Genomic DNA, 20497 nt, shown 5'->3' on the forward strand with positions numbered 1-20497 from the left:
CCGCCCGTATACTTTGCGAGGACGAAGATTTTCAGAGGTTTTTTTTTCCGCTCGCAGTTGCAGAATGGAATTGTCTGCCAGCGTCTGTTGTCGATTGTACAAATGTAAATTTGTGGATTCTTGGTCATTGCAGTTGATGTAAAAAAAAAAAATCTTTCCTACTTGGGCAGCACTGCTGCCTGCAGTATTCTGAAATAAATAAATAAATAAATAAATAAATAAATAAATAAATAAATAAATAAATAAATAAATGCACGTGACATGCGCACTGCAGCTTTGCTGAAATTGCTTGCAGTGTAAATTACCCATTCATAAGTAACCTAGACTAAGCGAAATTTTATTGCAGTAGGCCTCTAAGATCAGTGGTTCATGCTATCAAAACATCGAGTCTCAGTATTTTTTACTGCTCCGCAACAATTGCGCGCTCTCCTGCCGCGTGTTCCCTGCCTTCATTTACGCCGCCAATCTTCTAGCCATCTTTTAGATTTTAACTGACTTTCCTCCCACTGTTATTGAAACATAACGCCTCCGGCAGGGTACCTGCGTAACGTTTTATTCAATAATTTAAAATCAAGGAAATAGATTCCCGTTCAAAGGAGACTGAGAAGTACTATTAAAACGTACTAAATAGTTGTCGCTGTTTCCACGCGCTACGCTTGAAGAGTCGCGTGCGGCAATATTTCTTATCTAACCATGCGTTTTCTTACACCTTGATCTGGCTTCGGGCAGCGTAGCACTGTTCCTTCAAGTACAACAAATCTCTTTTGATATCAGTCTTTGCTGTTGTATGCAGTCATGGTACTCAACGCTATTAGGTTAAGGAAATGTTGGGAGTGCCACGATGCCCACTGGCGATCTTTGAACGAGACACGTACGCATTATGTCATTTTCACACTCGCAGAACTAATAACGAAATAAGAATACGCAAGCTTGCTCACAAAACACTTTATACGTTAAAACCAACAGTAGCTTTAATCTCATTATTCTTCATCGTTAAACAGCAATAAACATCAGTAGAGATAAACATTCATTGTTCCTTTGTTTCTGGGTGACGTGACGTGACGTGGTGACTGCATTCCACGCCGTGAAAGTTGGCAGAAGCATTTTTTCGCATAAGGCCGGAAGCACAGGCAGGCGTCGCAGGTGAGGTAGCGCACACTTCAGGCACACAGGGTCGCACCCAGCTGGCGTGCCATGAAGTGAATGGCGAGCTCCTGTGGCCGCTGCTGCCACTCGGCTATCACATCATTGGACGCAGTCACCTGGTCTCCCTGGATCCTGTCCAGCAGGGTGACGCACAGAACCGCGCCTGCATTTAAGGGGTTCTCGCATTTATACGCGGCAGCACTGGCGGGTCGGGAGAGGGGGCCCTCCCCCCTGCGAAGGGCCAGTGCTCAGGCCGCAGCGAGCCCCCATCCTGGGTCCACGGCGGACGCGTGGGAGAGGTTTCGCGGAGGGGAGAGAGGCGCTGTTTTCTGCAGCCCTTTACACACGGAAAAAAAAAAAAAACGTCTGTTTTCCTCACTCACTGAGCTCCAGTGAGGTCACAACCCTTATATGAAAAGGCTGACATGGCGGCAAAACCTCGGGATTCATTTGAACTGCTAGAGGATTATAAGTCGCTGATGTCAGCTAGTGCAGAAGAGCGTCCAGCTGGGGGGCAAGCCTACACGCTAGGGTAGGGTACACTGCACAATACAATGAAGGAAAGCTAAACTATCATCGCAGTCCGAAACACGAACTAGAGAATGAAGGAATGAACTCAACATTTACGGTTTGACAACGTACAGCATCGCCTCCGTCATGCATCAACTAGTCAATGAAAAGTTAGCCTTGACAACAGCTTCGCTTCGCCCCACACTTCCCACTATTGGGATGGCTGTCGTTTTTTATTGCCTAAGGTAAATACTAATCACCGTCGCTCATACACCGCAGTTTACAGGCACCTCAGTTTGGAACAGGCTTGATAGCATTCTAACCAGTCAAAGAACATTGCATACAATTCTTTAAAAAAAATTAAAGCACTCACTTAATGACAATACGTAGCACGGCGTATGCTTGCACACAACCTTAATTTTTTTTCTTTTCATGTGCGGATGTTTTTGATAATGTAAAAGAAGAAAATGGTTAGAAAAATTTACAACTTACATGTGAAATTTTCCCTACTACTGTATTTTCTTGTTTTACTTATTCCAGCTACATTTGTTTTATGTGATTTCGCAACATGATATAACAGCTGCCATAGGAGTGTTTTTTTTCCTTAATATCGATTGGTAGGGACCCTTTGACAAATTTGTTGGATCCCAAAATGTGCACTTCGTAATTGTGTACCTTATTTATGCTAAATACACTTTCAATCTTTCAAACTACGATATACATATAACTTTTGAGAAGGAAAAATGGTAGCGGCAAACAATACAATGTCGAGACGCGTAGGATGCAGAAGTTCAATTACACACACTTCAATTACACAATTACACACACTTCAATTACACCGGAAGTGTAAGCGCCGGTCCTGTGCACTCGTTTCGTCCTTGTTTCTTTCGCGTTTGGCGTTTCCTTCTCAGTCGTGAACCAACTCGCCCAAGAAGATGTTATACTCAGATATAGCTTTTGAGATATCCGCTAACAAATCTCGGGAGAAATGTACGGGCATTCCTCACAATTTTCCCATAAAGCATCTCTTTTGAAACGCTTCCTGAGGCTTTCCTTGTTCATACACTGTGGATCTCCATCTTCCAGTGGCCACTTTATCTGCTTTGAGCAAAACTACACGTGGAAGGCCAACCTATCGTGGGCGCTTTCGGCGTCAAATAACGCCTAATTGGTCTGAGACTTCTTATACTTTATCAGTGGACATGCATTGAGCCTGGACTGATTTCAATTCCTCGATTGCAACGACCTGACAAAATCAATTTCAGCCCAGTCCAGTTAACCAAAAGGTGAATCATTGTTTCTTTGTTCATCAAGGCGGTCACTGATTATTTCGTAATTTGTGACCTTCGATAGCGCGAATATCGCAAAAAAAAAGTTACTTCTCTGCCCGTACTGCGTTTAAGAATGACAGGCTTCGCTGAAACACCGCAACCCGCTCGTACAGCGCGAGAGGCCACACAAGAATAAATTTCTGAAGTGCGACAAGCGCTGCTCACCTTTGACTCCGGCGTGGTGGCACATGGCTGCAAACTGCGAGGATTCCATCTCGATGTTGACGACGCCCAGCCCACGCAGCCTCTCGAGGAAGGCGAACTTGTCGTCCTCCGTGTAGTGGCAGAAGGCGCCGTCCAGCCTTGCTTGCCCTGCGCGCGGGCGTGAAGGAAGTGCGCTGCAGCTCGAATATTGCAGGCTGCAATGCGTCATTGGTGCGTGGCGGATTGAATAAAGTTACGGAAACTGCTACGTAGGCGATGTTCAGTTGCTCTGCTAACAGAAAAGCCTCGAGTTGGTGGGCAATAACTTGAATGAACAAATTTTGCCTTAAAGGGACACTAAAGGCAAATACTAAGTCGCCAAGGACTGTTTAAGCACCATTCCAGAAATCTTGCAGCACTTGTTTCGTGCCAAGAAAATGCTTAGTTTACGAGAAAATTGTATCTGAAGGGTCCGAATACCTTTTTTTTCGAAATTCAAATCTCCCGCCACCCAACCGAGGGAGTGGTGACGTTGCATGCGCCATCACCACCCTTTGATGCCGTCGGTGAGTAAAACGGCGCCCGGCAGACGGCGGTACCGAGCCAAGAGAGCCGGGTACAGTAGTAGAGCAGCAGCTTCTAGGTTTATTTTTTGCGGACGTCATTGTGTTACTAGTGGTACCTCTAAGTGCCTCTAATATTGTGAATACCTCTACGTACCTCTAATACCTGTGGACAGGAAGGCGAGAATTTAGGTTTAAAATTGAGCGTTAGAAAATCAGGTTTATGGTGTTCAATGAAAACAGTGATCGGACAGTGGCAATACAGGGCCAGGAAATACCTCGGGTAAAATAATATATATACCTTGGTATATGGATAAACGAAGGTAATAGATATATGGAAACACGGAAAAAAATAACAGTAAAGCGGAAGAGAAATGCAGCCATAATGAAACACACAGCGCTATGGTGATACAATAGGTACGAGGTGCTCCAGGGTAAGTGGAAAGGTGTAATGGTTCCATGACCTACTTTTGGAAATGCGGTTGTTTGCTTGAAATCAGGGGCACAGTCAGGACTCGGCGGGAACCAAAGGTCAGTGGGACGTCTCGCATTGGGCACTCACGGGAATATTACAAATGAAGCTGTGCAGGGCGATAGTGGCTGGACAAGTTTTGAAGTGAGGGAAGCTCGCAGTAAAATTTATTACGAAGAACGACAGAGGAATATGGAAGAAAGTAAATGGGCTGGGAGAGTGCTGAGGTATTTGTACAAGAAACACATTGATTCAAATACATTGATTCACAGTGGAGGAAAAGAACTAGGAAGCTTACCAGCAAGTATGCAGCCTGTACGGTGAGCAACGCAGCAACAAAGAACGTCAACCAGAAAGTTAGAGAGGCTGAAAAATCTCATGGGTGGCGGCAACGGAAAAGAAACCTGCCATGAGTAACTACATATGAGGAAAAAACGAAATCAGGAAAGAAACAATTTATGATAACTGAAAGGGAAGCTCATTACTTTTCGAAGCGAGATCAGGATGCCTTAGAACACGTACCTATAAAGCGAGTTATAAGAAGGAAGAAGAAGCATGTGCTTGGCGACGGAAAACGATGGGGCATGCTTTATTAAATTGCAAAGATGTCTACACAGCGGTCGATTTAGGTACCACTGGCCTCCTTGAAGCACTTCCGTTCAGCGAGAGCAGGCGGAAAGTAAACATATCCGCAGTAGAGATTAGTAAGAGGCGATTGGAAGATTGGTGAAAGAAAAGTAGGGAAACGACATAAAATGGAGACGTACAAAAACAAAGTTCACAATAGGGGGACAGAAAATTTGGTTATGGGAGTTCATCGTGTGTATTTTTCTTTTTTTTCTTTTTTATCCTAGGTAATACACTGAACAGTATAATAGCAAGTCATTATAAGTCAGTGTAATAGCAAGTGCTTGTTGGTTTAGATAGTATGTGATTGTTTACAGCACATTATGCAGCTGATGAAACGACTACCCTTGCTTCGTATAGCAGTCTAATAATTTGCTCTCGGACTTTACGCTTCGCCTGCGATGGAAAACAGTCACTTTTTAGTGTTGTATGAATCATTGCACTTCCCATGAGCAAGTATTCCATAAGAGATTTGTGTCACAACATGCCCCTACCTTCGTAAAAGTCGTTGCAACTCAATGTCTTGCCGGCCACCACGCTGGTGCCGGCCATGCAGCGGCGTCCCATGGCGGCGATCTCGCTGGCCAGCTGGGCGTCCAGCACACAAGGCCGCCGCACCACTTCACCGAGGATATGCTGCGCCGACGCAGAGGAGAAAATGTGACACACCCTTTCTTTGCGCGTTGCCCTTTCAGTATTCCAATTTCTTCGCATGTTTTCTGTCGTGGCCTGTTCTCACGCACTTAAGTGCAATACCTTCTAATAGCAAATACGTCAACTATGAAGTCCCGTCCACACATATACAATGCACTGTAAGTAGCGGATGCGTCGTCGCAGCTTCCGTGAGTGAAGGTATTCGCATAGCTCTCTCTGACAAAACGAAAAGACAAAAATAAAGAGAGAAATTAGTATCAAAGCAATCTCGGTCCTCAAAGTGAAAGCTTAATAATGTAATATCTCATGTGTACAACAGTGATGAACGGATGGGGCAAATGCCGGCAAACTCTGGCTGAATTTACTCGCTCATTTCGCAGGACAACCACCTATGTAGGTGGAGCGAGGAGCGATGCCTGTTCGCAGCTCCCAAATTGCAGCGTATTATAGCATACTCACCAGCTCGACCTCTTCCTTGAGCAGGCCATTTACGGCTCCGGTGCTGACCACTACGGTGCCGGGCGGGATTCCTGAAACAGAACAAGGCGCAGTCAGCGAAGCAGCTTTAGCGTTGCTATCTGCTTAGCTCTATTGCATGTTCAGTAGAGAACGAGAAATGTAAAAAAGAGTGGGCAGAATTCCACCTGATCAACAACAACAACAACAACAACAACAACAACAACAACAACAACAACAACAACAACAACAACAACAACAACAACAACAACAACAACAACAACAACAACAACAACAACAACAACAACAACAACAACAACAACAACAACACAGCCATGGGAAAGGATGATCGTCTAAGTCAAGAGATAGCTATCATGTGGATCTATTGAGATATGCAGCGGGGGACACTTACTGGTTTGATTTATTACTTGAATGCTGTGAGACGTGTGATTGCTCCGAGTACGTGGCGCTACCTTGCCCTGCGTAACACCGGTCAATCCTGTCAATTTGTCCAGTCAGATTTTATGCGGTGGCAGCAGGATCAGCCCAATGAGTCACCATATTTAATTGCGCACTGTCTCCGGGACTGGCCCACGTTTACTCGGCCAGACAGCCGTCCTCGATATGCATGGGGAATAGCCAACAAAATCTTCGCTCTAATATGCGGCGACTCCGATTCATTCACGTCAATCTCTCATTCGTGTATTATCCGAGGACTGAAGCAGGTCAATTTCGTATGACCAATTAACCGGTGCCATATCTCCACGCACTGGCCGGGAAAGGGCAGGTGTCGTGGCAAGCATCGCCGCTTGCGATGCGAAGCACGATAAATATTCACACAGCGCAACGGTAAACGTAGACAGCGCTATGCAAACATCGCGCCGTAGGCATATTTAGGATGACCCGCCAACTAGCCTAAAGTACCGTTGCTAGGTTTGACGCAATTCCGTATACGCGAAACACAAAGGCCGTGCGACTCGGTTTTAGCAATACTGATACACTTTCGGATATATGTCTTAATTAGGCTTGTGAGAATTTTCAAAATATATTCGATTGAATATTATGCTATTCAATAATCGCTTCAGTTCGTATTCAAATGTTACAAGCTTTATAGTATTCCAAACGAACGAATATGCGTATTTTTCCGCATATAAGCCACATAATAAATAAACAAGTGAAAATAACAGCATACAACGCCATAATCTTTGTAAAACCGTCCACGTCATATCTTTGGCCGGCGGCTCTGTTTCCCATCTCTGCGGCGGCGCGCTTATGACGGACAACTTTGCCTTAAAGGTGGTTTCACGCCAGCGCGGTGTTGCGTCCTCCAGGGTAGCGTACCGTACTGCTGCCGAGAAGTAGCGTCGCCTGTCTCAAGAAGCTCGACCGACATTACTTATTGGGTAGCGTGGCGTTGTCGGCGGGCTGCAGGCATCCGGTAGATCATGGCGACCAAGCAGGGGCGAGACGATTTGCTAGTGCGAAACTTGCACGGTTTATTCAAAGGTAGTTGAAAGAAAATAAGAAAACCATGAAGTATGAAGTCTCAAGTAAGAAGTATATCAAAGTACTTTTCGGAGCCCCTTAAATAGCTCTCTACAAGTGTGGGCGGGATCTTGCTTCCATCGATGACACGTGACAGGCACGGAGAGAGGGCCCCTCCTCCTGCAATACCAAGCACGGGGAGGAGAGGTCGATCCTCTCATCGACGAATCCGGGGAGAAGGTCGGGTGAATGACCCCTCCGGTGCACATGGGCTCCGGTTCAGAGAAGGTCGGGTGAATGACCCCTCCGGGGCACGTTGGCTCCGGTTCAGAGAAGTTCGGGTGAATGACCTCTCCGGTGCACGTGGGCTCCGGCTCAGGTGTTAGGGTGCATGACCTGTCGCCACGTGGTGTCAGACGCCAACCCTAACAGCATCTCCGGCGGGGGAGGAAGATCCCGACGTGTAGGGGCCAGCAGCCGCTGTACTAGGGATCGGCGTTTCGGTATCAGGATTCCCCGTGGAGGTCACGAACCCTTCGTTCGTAGCAGGTAGATTCCGGGGAGTGGTCTTCCGTCCTTGGTGGCGCTCTTGACTTTTCTCCTTGGTCCGGTCCGGTGAAATTGGTCTTTGCCAGCAGGTCTCGCAACTTTTCGTCTCCTGCGAGGGCAAGCAATCACCCCAGAACAGTGCCGGACCCACAACCACAAGCAGCGAGCACACGGCCACTCTCCCCCAAGACACACCCAGCTTTTAACAAAAAAAGAAAACCCGCTACACCTTTCCCATTTCCTACGCGCGTCCTTCCCCCCTTAACACTAAAAACAGCCATTTCTTGAAAGCGTTAAGAGGAAGCTTTAGCTCGGGTGCTCCTATCTAAATACATGTAAAAGGAGAATTCGTTTTTCTCGGCAACCACTGCACTAAATTTGACTGGGTTTGCTGCATTTAAAAGAAAAACTTAAAATCTGGTGACTGTTGGTTTCGAATTTTTGAGTTAGGCCGTCAATATTTTATAAAAAATTGACAAGAATTGCAAATTTTCAGAAAACGAAACTATCAAGTTTACAACTCTGTAACTCAACAAGAAAAAATGATATCGCAATTCTGTGAATTGTATCTGATAGCACATCTGAAGCGGACAAAATTGATATGTTACACATGAATCTCAAAAAATGTAGTAATATGTAATTACAACTTTTGCAGAACCCGCGTAAACAACGTAACAAATTCACGTAAGATGTAAAATGACATATAATATTTGTCCGCTTTGAATGATCTAATGGATGCCGTTTACAGAACCGCGATATCTGTTCTTGATGCAGAGCTATTAGTTTGTAAACTTCATGCTTCTATTTTTTTCAAACTTCTGAATTTTTGAAAATCTTTCTAACAAAATTCAAGCCCTAAATCAAAATTATGCTTCCAACAGTCACTAGAATTTATCTTACTCTCTCAAATGCAACAAATTTCATCAAAATCGGTCCAGGGGTTATCTCAGAAAAACGTTTTTGCGTTTTTACATGTATTTGAATAGGCCGCGTCGGAGTTGGGCCCGAGCTAAAGCTTCCTCTTAAGACGTGGTTATTAAAATCAGCTAACAATCGGCTTCAATTCGAAAAAAACATATGAATGCACGAAAAATATGCCACGGAAACCCGGATGAGCATGAGGCTTTCGATACTCTAGGGGCAACGACTTAAACCGTCGGCATTGCCGTTAAGCTTACCCTTCTTGTAGCGAATTTAGAAGGTGTACTGTTGAAGAGCCAAGCTCCAGCGCAAAAGACGACCGTTTTTCATAGACATGGACTGCAGCCATGTGAGGGGACAGTGGTCAGTCTCTATGGTGAATCTTGAGCCAGCGATATAGCAAGCTAGCTTCTGTACCGCCCAAACTACGCAGGCGCATTCCTTTTCTGATGCACTGTATGCTTCCTCACGAACTGAAAGCTTTCTACTGGCGTACAGTACAGGGTGTTCGTTCTCGTCATCTTTCTTTTGACAGAGCACCACCCCCATACCCCTGTCACTGGCATCACACTGAAGAATGAATGGTTTAGAGTAGTCGGGCGCGTTCAACACTGGCTGACTCGTTAGTGCGTTCTTCAGCATACTAAAAGCCTTTTCTTTCGCGTCATCCCATTTTATCGTTTGTGGTTCTGTTTTTCTGAGAGCATCCGTTAAAGGACTCGCAATCTCGGAATACCGCGGAATATATCGTTGGTAATAACCAGCCAAGCCAAGGAATGATCTGACGTCCCGCTTGGTGCGTGGTTGCGGGAAGTTGTCTATCGCGGTCAGTTTAACCTCGGAAGGCCGACGATGGCCTTGCCCTATTACATGACCTAGATAAGCTACCTCCGCGCGCCCTAATTGGCATTTGGGAGCCTTAACAGTTAAGTTGGCCTCTCGTAGCCGACACAACACGGTTCGCAGGTGTTGCATATGGTCCGCCCATGATGAAGAAAAGATAGCTATGTCATCGAGATAGGGAAGTGCAAAGTCCTCCATTCCTCGTAGCACCTGGTCCATAAGGCTAGAGAAGCAATATGGCGCATTCTTTAATCCAAAACTCAGGACTTTCGGACGAAAGGTTCCCATCGGGGAAATAAACGCTGCAAGCCTGCTTGCCCTCTCGGTCAATGGAACCTGCCAATACCTTGTGACTAAATCGAGCGTAGAGATGAAATTAGCACTGCTCACTTTCTCAAGCCTTTCCTCGATATGTGGTATTGGATAAGTCTGGTCCTTCGTGATTAAAATGAGCCTGCGGTAGTCGATACATGGCCGCGGCTCTTTCCCTGGGACCTCAACCAAGATAAGAGGTGAGGTATAATCACTCTCTCCTGGCTCGATTACACCTAGCTCTAACATCTTGTTTATTTCAGCGGTCATGACTTCACGTTGACGAGGCGAAACGCGATAAGCTTTTGAACGAACTGGGTCCGACGAGGTTAACTCGATATCGTGAACGATCGCAGTCGTCCTGCCCGGTGTGTCTGAAAATACGTCTTTAAATTCAAACACGAGTTCCCTCAGTTCGGCCCTCTGAATGGGATTCAACTCCGCCTGTTCTACTAACTTATCAATGGTCTCGTCAATGTCTTTTGTCTCCGTCACTGCTGGTAGCTGTGGAAAGTCGACAGGCATTTCCTCAGGTTGGTTAAGGGACATGTTCACAATGGCTTCCCTCTGCCTGTAGGGTTTAAGTAGATTGCTATGGTACACTTGTGGTGTCCTTCGTTTTCCGGGTACCGTGATTACGTAGTTTGTTTCAGATAATTTCTGAATTATGTCAACCGGTCCTTCCCATTGAACCTCTAGTTTGTTTTTCAACGAGGGTTTCAGGATCATTACCTTTTCCCCCACTTCAAAGCGTCGCGTGCGAGCCGTCCTGTCATAGTAATGCTCAGCATTGTTTTGTGCTTTACGCATTTCCTGCTCGGCAATCATTGTGGCAGGGCTTACGTTCAATAACTTGCTGCATTCTGCTTCTCGCGACATTTCAGGCTCCGCTGCTTTCCTGGTTTTTTCATTAGCTGGCGTACTTTCCGCCTCGTCCCCTATAGGGCTGTCTTGTTCTGTACTAGTTGACCAATCAGCTGTCAAACCGGTTTCTTTCACCACTGGACTTTCATCCACTGCTTTAGCCGCGAGCTCATTTGCCTTGGAACGAGTTAGGGCTTGCACTGTTCCCTCACTAAACCCGATTCCCTTGCGTCGTAGCAAATCCTCTGATTTGTTCGAAAACAAATACGGATACTGCGGCGGCAGATGTGCCGAGACGGCGGCTTCAGTGTCCAGTATTCCGAAAGGGCCTTCAATACGAATTTTGGCCACCGGGAGACAAACACTGGAGGCCTCTACGGCTTGTCTTATCGAAGCACATTCCCCCGTGAACTGGCCTGCATCTACGTACGATGTATGCGCTACGTCCATTGTGGCTGCCGAGTCGCGAAGCACTCTACACGGTTTGCCGTTTACCACGAGGTCTCGAATGTACGGTTCGAGCAAGCTCAGATTCTCTGCGTTACTACTTAGTGACATCAACACTAGTTTGGGATTTCTGCATCCCACGGAGATATGCCCCGTTTGCCGGCAGTTGTAGCAAACTACTGGTTTCTTGGCCTCGAAAGTCTTTTTCTTTTGCTTTTCTGCCCTCTGTTCGGGTGACTCCTTTTCTCCTTCGCTGTCCTCGTCACTACTTTTCCCTGAATCTGATCTTTCCTTTGTTTTATACCGACTCGACTTTGACCATCGTTTTGGCTTGTCGGGTCTGCATTTATTCATCTCCTCCTTAGGAGCTTCGCTGCCTTCGTTCGCACGGCGAGTTACGTACTCCTCAGCGAGATCGGCCGCTCTCGAAACAGTGTCTACGCCTGGCCTATCCTGAACCCAATACTTGATGTTTACTGGCAGCCGGCGGTAGAACTGTTCTAAGGCAACGCACTGCATTGTCTTTTCGGCATCGCCGAGTGCACCCTCTTCTCTGAGCCATTCCTTCAGGTTTACCTCCAGGGTGTACGCAAAATCTGAATATGACTCACTCTTGGTCTTCTCGACTTCCCTGAACTTTCGCCTGAATGCTTCCGCTGATAATCTATACTTTTTAAGCAGGGTCGCTTTGACTTCATTGAAGTCGTCTGCTTCTTCTTTCCCCATGCGGGCGATAATATCAGCTACCTCACGTGGCAGTAACATAAGCAAGCGTTGCGGCCACGTGTTTTTCGCGAATTTTGCCTTCTCACACGTGCGCTCAAACTTCACCAGAAAAAGACCTATGTCCCCTCCTACTGCGTAGGGTGCCATCAAGTCCGTCATTCTGCGCTCGCTTTCACGTGCCTCTGTGCTAGGTCTTTCGCTATTTTGTGCTTTCAGAAGCTCAATCTCTAGGCGCTTCATTTCGCGGTCGCGCTCTTCCTTGGCGTCACGTGCTGCCAGCTCGCGCTCCTCTTTTGCCTCACGTGCTGCCCGTTCGCGCTCCTCTTTTTCCTCTAGGCGCTTACGCTCTTCTTTTTCCTCTCTTTCTTTAATGCCCTCTATGCATTCCGTCAGTTCCTCGTCGTCTGCCCCGGTCACTTCGATCGCCTCCATGACCTCCGGCTTTCTCTTTGATTCGGCAATTTGGAGGCCCAACTCTTTGGCCAAGCTCAACAATTCCGGCTTCTTTAGTGCCTTCAAGTTCATGGCTGCCATTAGTGCTGCTAAACCTTCACTCTATACAACCTTGACGTACTCGAACTTCCTTCAACGGTTTAAAGAAAAATCACTGCAATGTACTTTCCAAAAAATACGTAAAAGCCAAGTGATATCTCAGTGAAGAAAAGCCGTGCACTCACCATATGCAGTCATGATCCGGACACCTTCTTTCCGAACGTTGTCGCCAGGACGAAGAGGCTACGATCTCGTAGTTGTCGTCCAAGTTGGGGTCTCCAGGATTCCGTATCCCAATCGCTGCCAGCCAGTTTGTTGCGTCCGCCAGGGCAGCGTACCGTACTGCTGCCGAGAAGTAGCGGCGCCTGTCTAACGAAGCTCGACCGACATTACTTATTGGGTAGCGTGGCGTTGTCGGCGGGCTGCAGGCATCCGGTAGATCATGGCGACCAAGCAGGGGCGAGACGATTTGCTAGTGCAAAACTTGCACGGTTTATTCAAAGGTAGTTGAAAGAAAATAAGAAAAGCATGAAGTATGAAGTCTCAAGTAAGAAGTATATCAAAGTACATTTCGGAGCCCCTTAAATAGCTCTCTACAAGTGTGGGCGGGATCTTGCTTCCATCGATGACACGTGACAGGCACGGAGAGAGGGCCCCTCCTCCTGCAATACCAAGCACGGGCAGGAGAGGTCGATCCTCTCATCGACGAATCCGGGGAGATGGTCGGGTGAATGACCCCTCCGGTGCACGTGGGCTCTGGTTCAGAAAAAGGTCGGGTGAATGACCCCTCCGGTGCACGTGGGCTCCGGTTCAGAAAAGGTCGGGTGAATGACCCCTCCGGTGCACGTGGGCTCTGGCTCAGAGGTTAGGGTGAATGACCTGTCGCCACGTGGTGTCAGACGCCAACCATAACAGCGGAAAGCGCTGCCTCGAAACATCACTTCGAGGGGAAATAGTGTTTCTGTGAAGCCACACTTGAAGTCAAAATTCGAATGTAAAGTACCCTGATTTTACTGTCAAATTAAAAATATGTTTTTTTCGTCTGTGCACTTGTAGAACGGAACGGGTTAAGTGCGCGTGTAGGTGGAAACGGTCAAGCTGAATTTGCGCAACACGGCAAAAGGGTGCTGACGTCACGCAGTCACGCTTCACAGCATCGCGACGACGCACGATGGGAGAACGCGAAACGCTCCCCCGGCCTCAACCACCACAGAATTTAGGCAGACTGAAGCGCTACAGCGAGCAAGAGCCTGTAAACACGTTTTCTGTGCAGCTGGAGTTGTAAGAAGTGTTGAACTTGCACTTTGCATGAAAATATCTCAACAGCCGCAGTTTGAAAATAAACTGCATGACTTAGAGGGGAACCTATTTCATAATTGAAAGCGAAGAACCAGCTTTTCTTAAAGTTGTCAATATCTGGCTCTTAATGTCAAGGTGTTATGCAAATCCCAGAACTATTTGAGCTGTTTGGTTTCAAGTTATTCGACGCTAATTACTATTCGCCTCGAGTTGGCTTCCAACCAAAAAGGTGATATTCGCATAAGCTTAGCCTTAATAGTTACTGCGCACGTTCTGTGGAGTCCCTTTTCTTAAGGAGGAAAGTGGTACTTCTCTTCAGCAGAGTGCAAACAGTGAGGGAGGGAATAATTTTCTTTTGTGTGGCTTACCTTTTCCTTCTTAACCCTGATTGCATACAGAACGCCACTGGTTTTTCTAGTCTTTACGTGAGATCGCGTGGAGGCAAGGATGGCTAGAAATAGCGACTCACCAATTCCACCGCTGGTGCCTATGCGGATGAGCATGACGTCCTGGCAGCGCGCATAATGGATCAGCTTGAGGACCTCGTGCATCAGGATGGACAGGGAAGGTGCGCCCATGCCGTGCTGCGCGAGGAGACAAGCCGTCAAACATTCGCGCGATTCCCAGGGAAGAAGGCCATCTCAAGTGTCCTTGCGCGCACACACATTCAAAATTCGCAAAAGGGCTGCGCACTGGGGAGTTGTTACACATTCCGAATGTAGAGCAGTTGCTCCTTGGGGCGGAGGCATTTTTGCAGGAGTATGTGTGACCAGACCGGCGCGCACCTTCTTATTATTTTTCGTCGATTTATTTACAGAGCCAATCGATCTTCATCCCACCGCACTTTTCAACGATTGGCGACTCTGTGAGCCGCAGACGAGAGAACAACGGCATCTCGTAAACGGACGGGACGTATAGCTTGCCACACGAAACGACGCTGCTCGTGCCCAACTTTTCGGTGTCCGCTCCTCAGTGTCCCATTTTCGCTGGTTTTACGTCTTGCCGCGCGTTGTGAGACACACCAGGATAGATTTGGCTCGTAGGCATCTTAGAGGAGACAGCAAATGAACTTACGCTGACCGACAGCACGGGGCCGCACTTGTACATGGCGTAGCGATACGACCGGTGGCTGATGTCACACAGCTCGGCACCCGTCGGCAGCTTGATGCCCAGGCGATGCTTCGCCAGCTGCGCGAACTGTTGCATCCGCGCCGGAGTGCCGCCCATGCACACGAACTGCGCCAAGGTGAGAAGTGCCGCTTCGAAAACAGGCATTTCGGCGCGTTCTCACGAATTAGCGCACAAACTACACAACTTACTATATAGATGAGTGGTTATGCCGTTTAACTGCATACTGCGCTAGAATCATGGGTTTGGTCCCCATAGTGACGGTGATCGGCAATGTTTTCTTCAACATGCGATGAGGGTGAAGCTGTGGTACAGGAGATAACCTGACGACACTTGAAAGTCAAGGCACATCCCACCTTCGAGCTCTCAGTTGCTATCGAAGTAAGAGCACGACAATACACAGGCAATTCCTGCAGAATTGCCTATAGGTTTGTAGCCCGATACTTTTACCAAATGTGGCATTTTATATTTAACAGCTTTTGCCTTCTCTCCTTTTTTCTCTTTCCCGGCTGCTTATAGACAAACCCTGCAGAATTGTTTATAGAGCGCTTTACGACAAGGCCTTACAGTGGCGTAGCCAGGAATTTATTTATAAAGGAGGGGGAATGGGGGCGGTGCTGGGCGGACAACAAACTGGCACGCAGAAATTTCGAAATGGGAGGGATCGCGTGTGCCAACGCCACCTTACCTCTGGCTACGCCCCTGAGGCCTTACACTTCTTCCTGACTGCTGTCCGTCTGAGGAGTCTCTGTAGACACATGCCTAAACGTCGAAGCTGAACTTCTTGGAGAATTTCGTATCATACGAACTCTAAAGCCGCTAGCGCAAACATTGATGTCGATAGATTTAATATCTGGAACATAGCAAACGCACTGCAAATCAATACTACAAAGACGAAATCAATTTCGTTGACACTATACCAGAAACGCATACACTTTAAATTTAATCATAACATCGGTACAAATAAAAGTGAGTTACTGTCAGAAACTTGTGTACTTGGCGTAGTATCAAATCGGCACTTACTCTACAATAAACATGATCTTCGTAATCCTGCTAGAATAGTTGGGATGCTAAGCAACTGCCGGTATGTATTTACCAGACAGGCTGAAGCTCTTAGTGTACAACTAATTTTTTCCCGTCCAAGTGAATCACTGCTCGTTAGTGCAGGGTACGACGTCGCACATAAATATAGATAAGATTCACAGATTGCAGAAAAAAACTGTCAAATTGCCCTTGGGTTCACCATCACATAATCTATTCCTTACGTACAGAATCTTATACTTACTTTTTGAGCAGTTCTACAAGTACAGATTATTGCTCCATTACAAAATGAGCTTAAATTATAATAACACGTCGTTTGAGTCACTACTCGCAGTGGTTGCTTAGTGGAAATTATAATAACACGTCATTTAAATCACTACTCGCATTGGTTGCTTAGTGGCTTTGGTCTTGCGCTGCTAAGCACGAGCTCGCGGGATCAAATTCCGGCCACGGCGGCCGCATTTCGATGAGGGCGAAATGAAAAAAACACCCGTGTACTTAGATTTAGGCGCACAGTAAAGAGCCCCAGGTGGTCAAAATTAATCCACCACGGCCCGCCTTATAATCAGACCGTGGTTTTGGCAGTAAAACCCCATAATTAATATTTTTTTAAATTTATGTCACTCTGCAACCTAAGGAGCGCTCCAAAAAAAGCGTACAATTTCCGGAGCAAGACAATCTGGATGATGGTATCTTTCTGCGGGACAAATCACGGCTCTAACAGCACAAAATTTCATTTAGGCAGACTTTTGAATGACCTATTTCTTGTGGCGTAAATGTCCTGGAGATGAGGCTGAGTGATTTCAAATTTCATTTTCGAAGCACTTTTGGTAGTTTTGTTAACACGTTATCGTGTACCTCTACTGATTAGTTCTGGATTTGTTAAATGCGGCACATTTCTTTCTTTTGTAGTTACGTATGTTCTTTACCTTTTTCTTTTTGCATTCCACAAGCTATGATTTTTACATTCTCGCTAGAATCGAAGTTTTTCACGATTTGCATAACGCTCTTCTACTGATAACCACTGTCGCTCTGCCATTGACTGTCTGTAAGGGTGTTGGGATACCGTGAAGCTTGTCAATTGACAAAGCTTTTTGTCTCCGTACCCTGCATTTCTGATGTATGAAGTGCAGAAATAAATTGAAATAGAATTAAATTTGAATTTAATTGAAAGAAAATGAAACTATAGGAGACGCCAGTCACATACTCAGAATTTGTGTCGTCTGGTCACTTGATGCGCGCTCCGCGGATCCAAGTTACAATTAGGTTTCTTCGATTAAGTATCCGATGCGTCTCACCTTCACGTCGCCGAACATATGTTGCAGGTCGTGCGTATCCGTGGTCAGGGCCAGATGGTAGAGGTTATCGCTCGCCATCTTCGAGATGTGCGGGTTTCGCAGTCGCAGTAGGCCAGCTTCGGCCTGTACGTCATCACCTCCGTCTAGTCTGCGCCGATACACAAAACTACAAGTGTTATCTCTGCAAGAGACTCTTGGTAAAGGATTCCCGAGAGAGAGAAAGACAGAAGGCAGGGCTATTAACGAGAAAGGCGTCGAAATTTGGAGCCGGCACGCTTGCCGACATGCACCTCTTCTGTTGCGGCAGGTTGCTGGCGTCATTGTAGCGACGCCCAAGTTCGGTGTCGACCGAAGAGGACCAGCGCGCGCTCGGAACTTACCTTCATCGACAGCATGCATCGTCATGGATTGAACCGGCGGCCGATAGAGCATTGATGTTTCCGATCACTACCGACGCCAAGCCGTTCAGGAACGAATCTACGGGGACTGTTATCAAATCACCATTGTGCGACGAAAATCGTGTGACCGCCCTTATTTAATCGAGCGACACGTTGGCTACGTGGGATTTGGAGCCGGCACCCTTGCCGACATGCAGCTTATGCCTCTTCTGTTGCTGCAGGTTTGTCATAAATATCCAATTATGGTTTGTAGATTATTGTGTGCCCTGCCGGCTCCTTGTCTTACAAGTGCTATGCCTGTTCGCCGAAGACAGGTGCTGACGGTGTCATGTAGCAAACTTCGTTTTTTTTAGCGCACATGGTTTTGTACCTAGTATTGCTATTATTGCTTTCCGCGGATGTTGAGTTGAACCCCGGTTCGCTGAATACCCACGAGCTAGAACTGTTTAAAAGCTTTCAAAATGGTCAAGCCACAATTATGAGTAAATTAGAGGCCATTGACACTAGATTAGCAAAGCATGAAGTAATGATGGCAGAAATTAACGGCAAACTGCGCGTCACAGAAGGCCAGATCACAGCGCTTAAAGATACAGTCAATGTGCAAGAGAGTAACATTAGGACAATAACAAAAGTAGTTATACAACTTCACGATAAGAGCGTCGACTCAGAAAATAGAAGCCGCAGAAATAACCTAGTCTTTTACGAAGTGGAAAAGCCACCAGGGGGCCGAGTGGAGCGGACGCGCTTCGCAAGGGCTGCTGCTTATATCGCGAGTTATTGCGGTTAACCTTTACCAAACTTCACGATTTTGTGTCACTGAACTCGACAAGGCAATCGGCATCGAAAGCCGTCAGAATTACCGCGGTGAGTGGATTTGTTTACCTTGACACACCGAGCAACGAGCACCTCGACATATTCGAACACCGAACGCCGCACGCGACCCAGGAGCGGGCCCGCGTGGCCTCGCGAGCACCGAGAATGGCAGGGGAAACGAACGGCAGTGCTCACGAAATGGACATAGAGAACAATAGCCAAGACTCCACAGCGGTCCAGAGCAACATGAAATTCGATGAGAACAGCGGCAAGACGCTGAGTCAAGCTGGCCCATGGTTCCAAGCAATCAAGGCAAGAAAAAACAAGAAGGCGCTGTACGAGGACCGCATACAAGAGGGGGAAAGCAAGGAAACCCCCATAACCAGCAAGGAGGACTAAACGCGAGGAGCAACCCGAGAGTGGAAGCAAGCATGCAAGCCAACAACAACCACCAACGGCAGCAAGATCAGGGAAGCCGAACCAACGGCAAGCCACCGCCGCGACGCGTGACGAAGCCGCTGCCAGAGAATGATTACAAGGTGTTATACCGACCAAGAACCGGCATGAAACTGTCCAACTGGCCGGACGAGAAGATCACCGAAGGACTTGCAAGGGCAAGTGGTTCCCCTTTCAAAGAATTTTGCGCGAACGTAACCATCCAAACGCAGTGGAAGCAGAACCTGATAATTGCCAGCACCGCAGACGAGGACTAAGCACTGAAGCTCGGTTCCATCAGCAGCATCGAACTTGGCGCGGCCACATACGAGATGACGCCGTACATCAAACCGCTCCCAGGAACAGTACGTGGAGTCGTGCACGGTATCACTGCGTGTACGACGGAGAAACGACTTGCGGAACTACTGGCAGCCAACAACTGTGGCATCCTGCATGCGAGGATGCTCGGCAAATCCACCTCAGCAGTTATCACCTTCGAAGGTCCGCACATCCCTTTCTATGTGAAGGTGGCCGGCTCGTACACACGTTGCCGCCCATACCGCAGATCGGTACAGTATTGCAAGGCCTGCGGAGAAATCGGCCACCGGCAGGACGTATGCCCCAACCCAGACAAACATATCTGCAACCGGTGCGGGGTACAGAACCAACAAGCAGATCATGATTGCCAGTTGCAGTGCAAACTATGTGGACTACCTCACGAGACGGCAAGCAAGGAGTGCGAGAAAAGGCTCAAGCCAAGACCCCCACCCCTGTACGGGAGGGAGAGAAGTAAATCAAGAGGCCGACAACCACCTATAACAAGGGGGACAAGTTCAAGCTCCTCGCAATATGGAACAAGTAAGCCACAGCAAGAACGGCAGAAGATCAGCTGGGCGGAAGTGATAGCCAGTTCCAAGTCGACAACCGACCCATTTCCCTCACTGCCGACACAAGAGCGAAATTCGAGATACGAGGAAACCATCTCTTCCCTCAGAAGGCAAAACGCCGATCTGATGAAGCGGAATGAAGTGCTCATGAAGCGTCTAGAAGAGCAAGAAGGTCGTCAGGAGGAACGGGACAGAAGAGCTCAGGCCAGGGAACAAGCGCTGGAGAGGAAGCTCCAACATCTCATTGACCAATTGCAAAAAAAGCAGAAACCGACCACAACACCAACGCCGCCGAGGGAACATACTCCCCCGATAGAGGACCTAGAATCGGGAATAGAGTACAAGATGAACAAGGCCCGAACCGAAGACAAGGCCGAACTGAGAAATGAGTTGCGAGCCGAACTGGCTCAGGCCGTCGACACCATAAGCAAATCTGTGGCAGCCACCGTCCAAGCAGCCGTACAAACGCTCCGCCAGGAGATCACCCAGATGAGCAACGAGCTCAGCCAACGCATCTCCATCCTAGAAAGGGAAAAAGAGCAGGCAAGGAAAAAGCCAAAATACCCCATCAGAGAAGCCCAGATGAACGAGACTCTGGGAAGCCAAGATGGCGAATAAGATAGCAAAGAAGAAAGAAGCGACCGAAACCCTCAAAA

The 20497-nt window shown here is 47.4% G+C and overlaps 1 protein-coding gene across 2 annotated transcripts in view; it reads right to left on the reverse strand.

Moving 5' to 3' along the window:
* Positions 1-929: 929 nt before the first annotated feature.
* LOC142582196 (uridine phosphorylase 1-like) overlaps positions 930-20497 on the reverse strand; it is a 60398-nt gene continuing 40830 nt past the window's right edge. Inside the window, exons 2-8 of one of the 2 annotated variants that reach the window (XM_075691608.1) lie at positions 17309-17451; positions 14916-15077; positions 14311-14425; positions 5907-5977; positions 5288-5429; positions 3153-3299; positions 930-1309 (exon numbers count right to left, since the gene is read on the reverse strand). In XM_075691608.1, coding sequence (XP_075547723.1) covers positions 1161-1309; positions 3153-3299; positions 5288-5429; positions 5907-5977; positions 14311-14425; positions 14916-15077; positions 17309-17451 — 929 coding nt within the window. In that variant the 3' untranslated portion in view covers positions 930-1160. Of the gene's footprint in view, positions 1310-3152; positions 3300-5287; positions 5430-5906; positions 5978-14310; positions 14426-14915; positions 15078-17308; positions 17457-20497 lie in introns of both variants that reach the window. The other variant, XM_075691610.1, reaches the window with a different exon arrangement.

The sequence above is a fragment of the Dermacentor variabilis genome, chromosome 5 (genome assembly GCF_050947875.1).
Source record: "Dermacentor variabilis isolate Ectoservices chromosome 5, ASM5094787v1, whole genome shotgun sequence".
NCBI lineage: Eukaryota > Metazoa > Arthropoda > Arachnida > Ixodida > Ixodidae > Dermacentor > Dermacentor variabilis.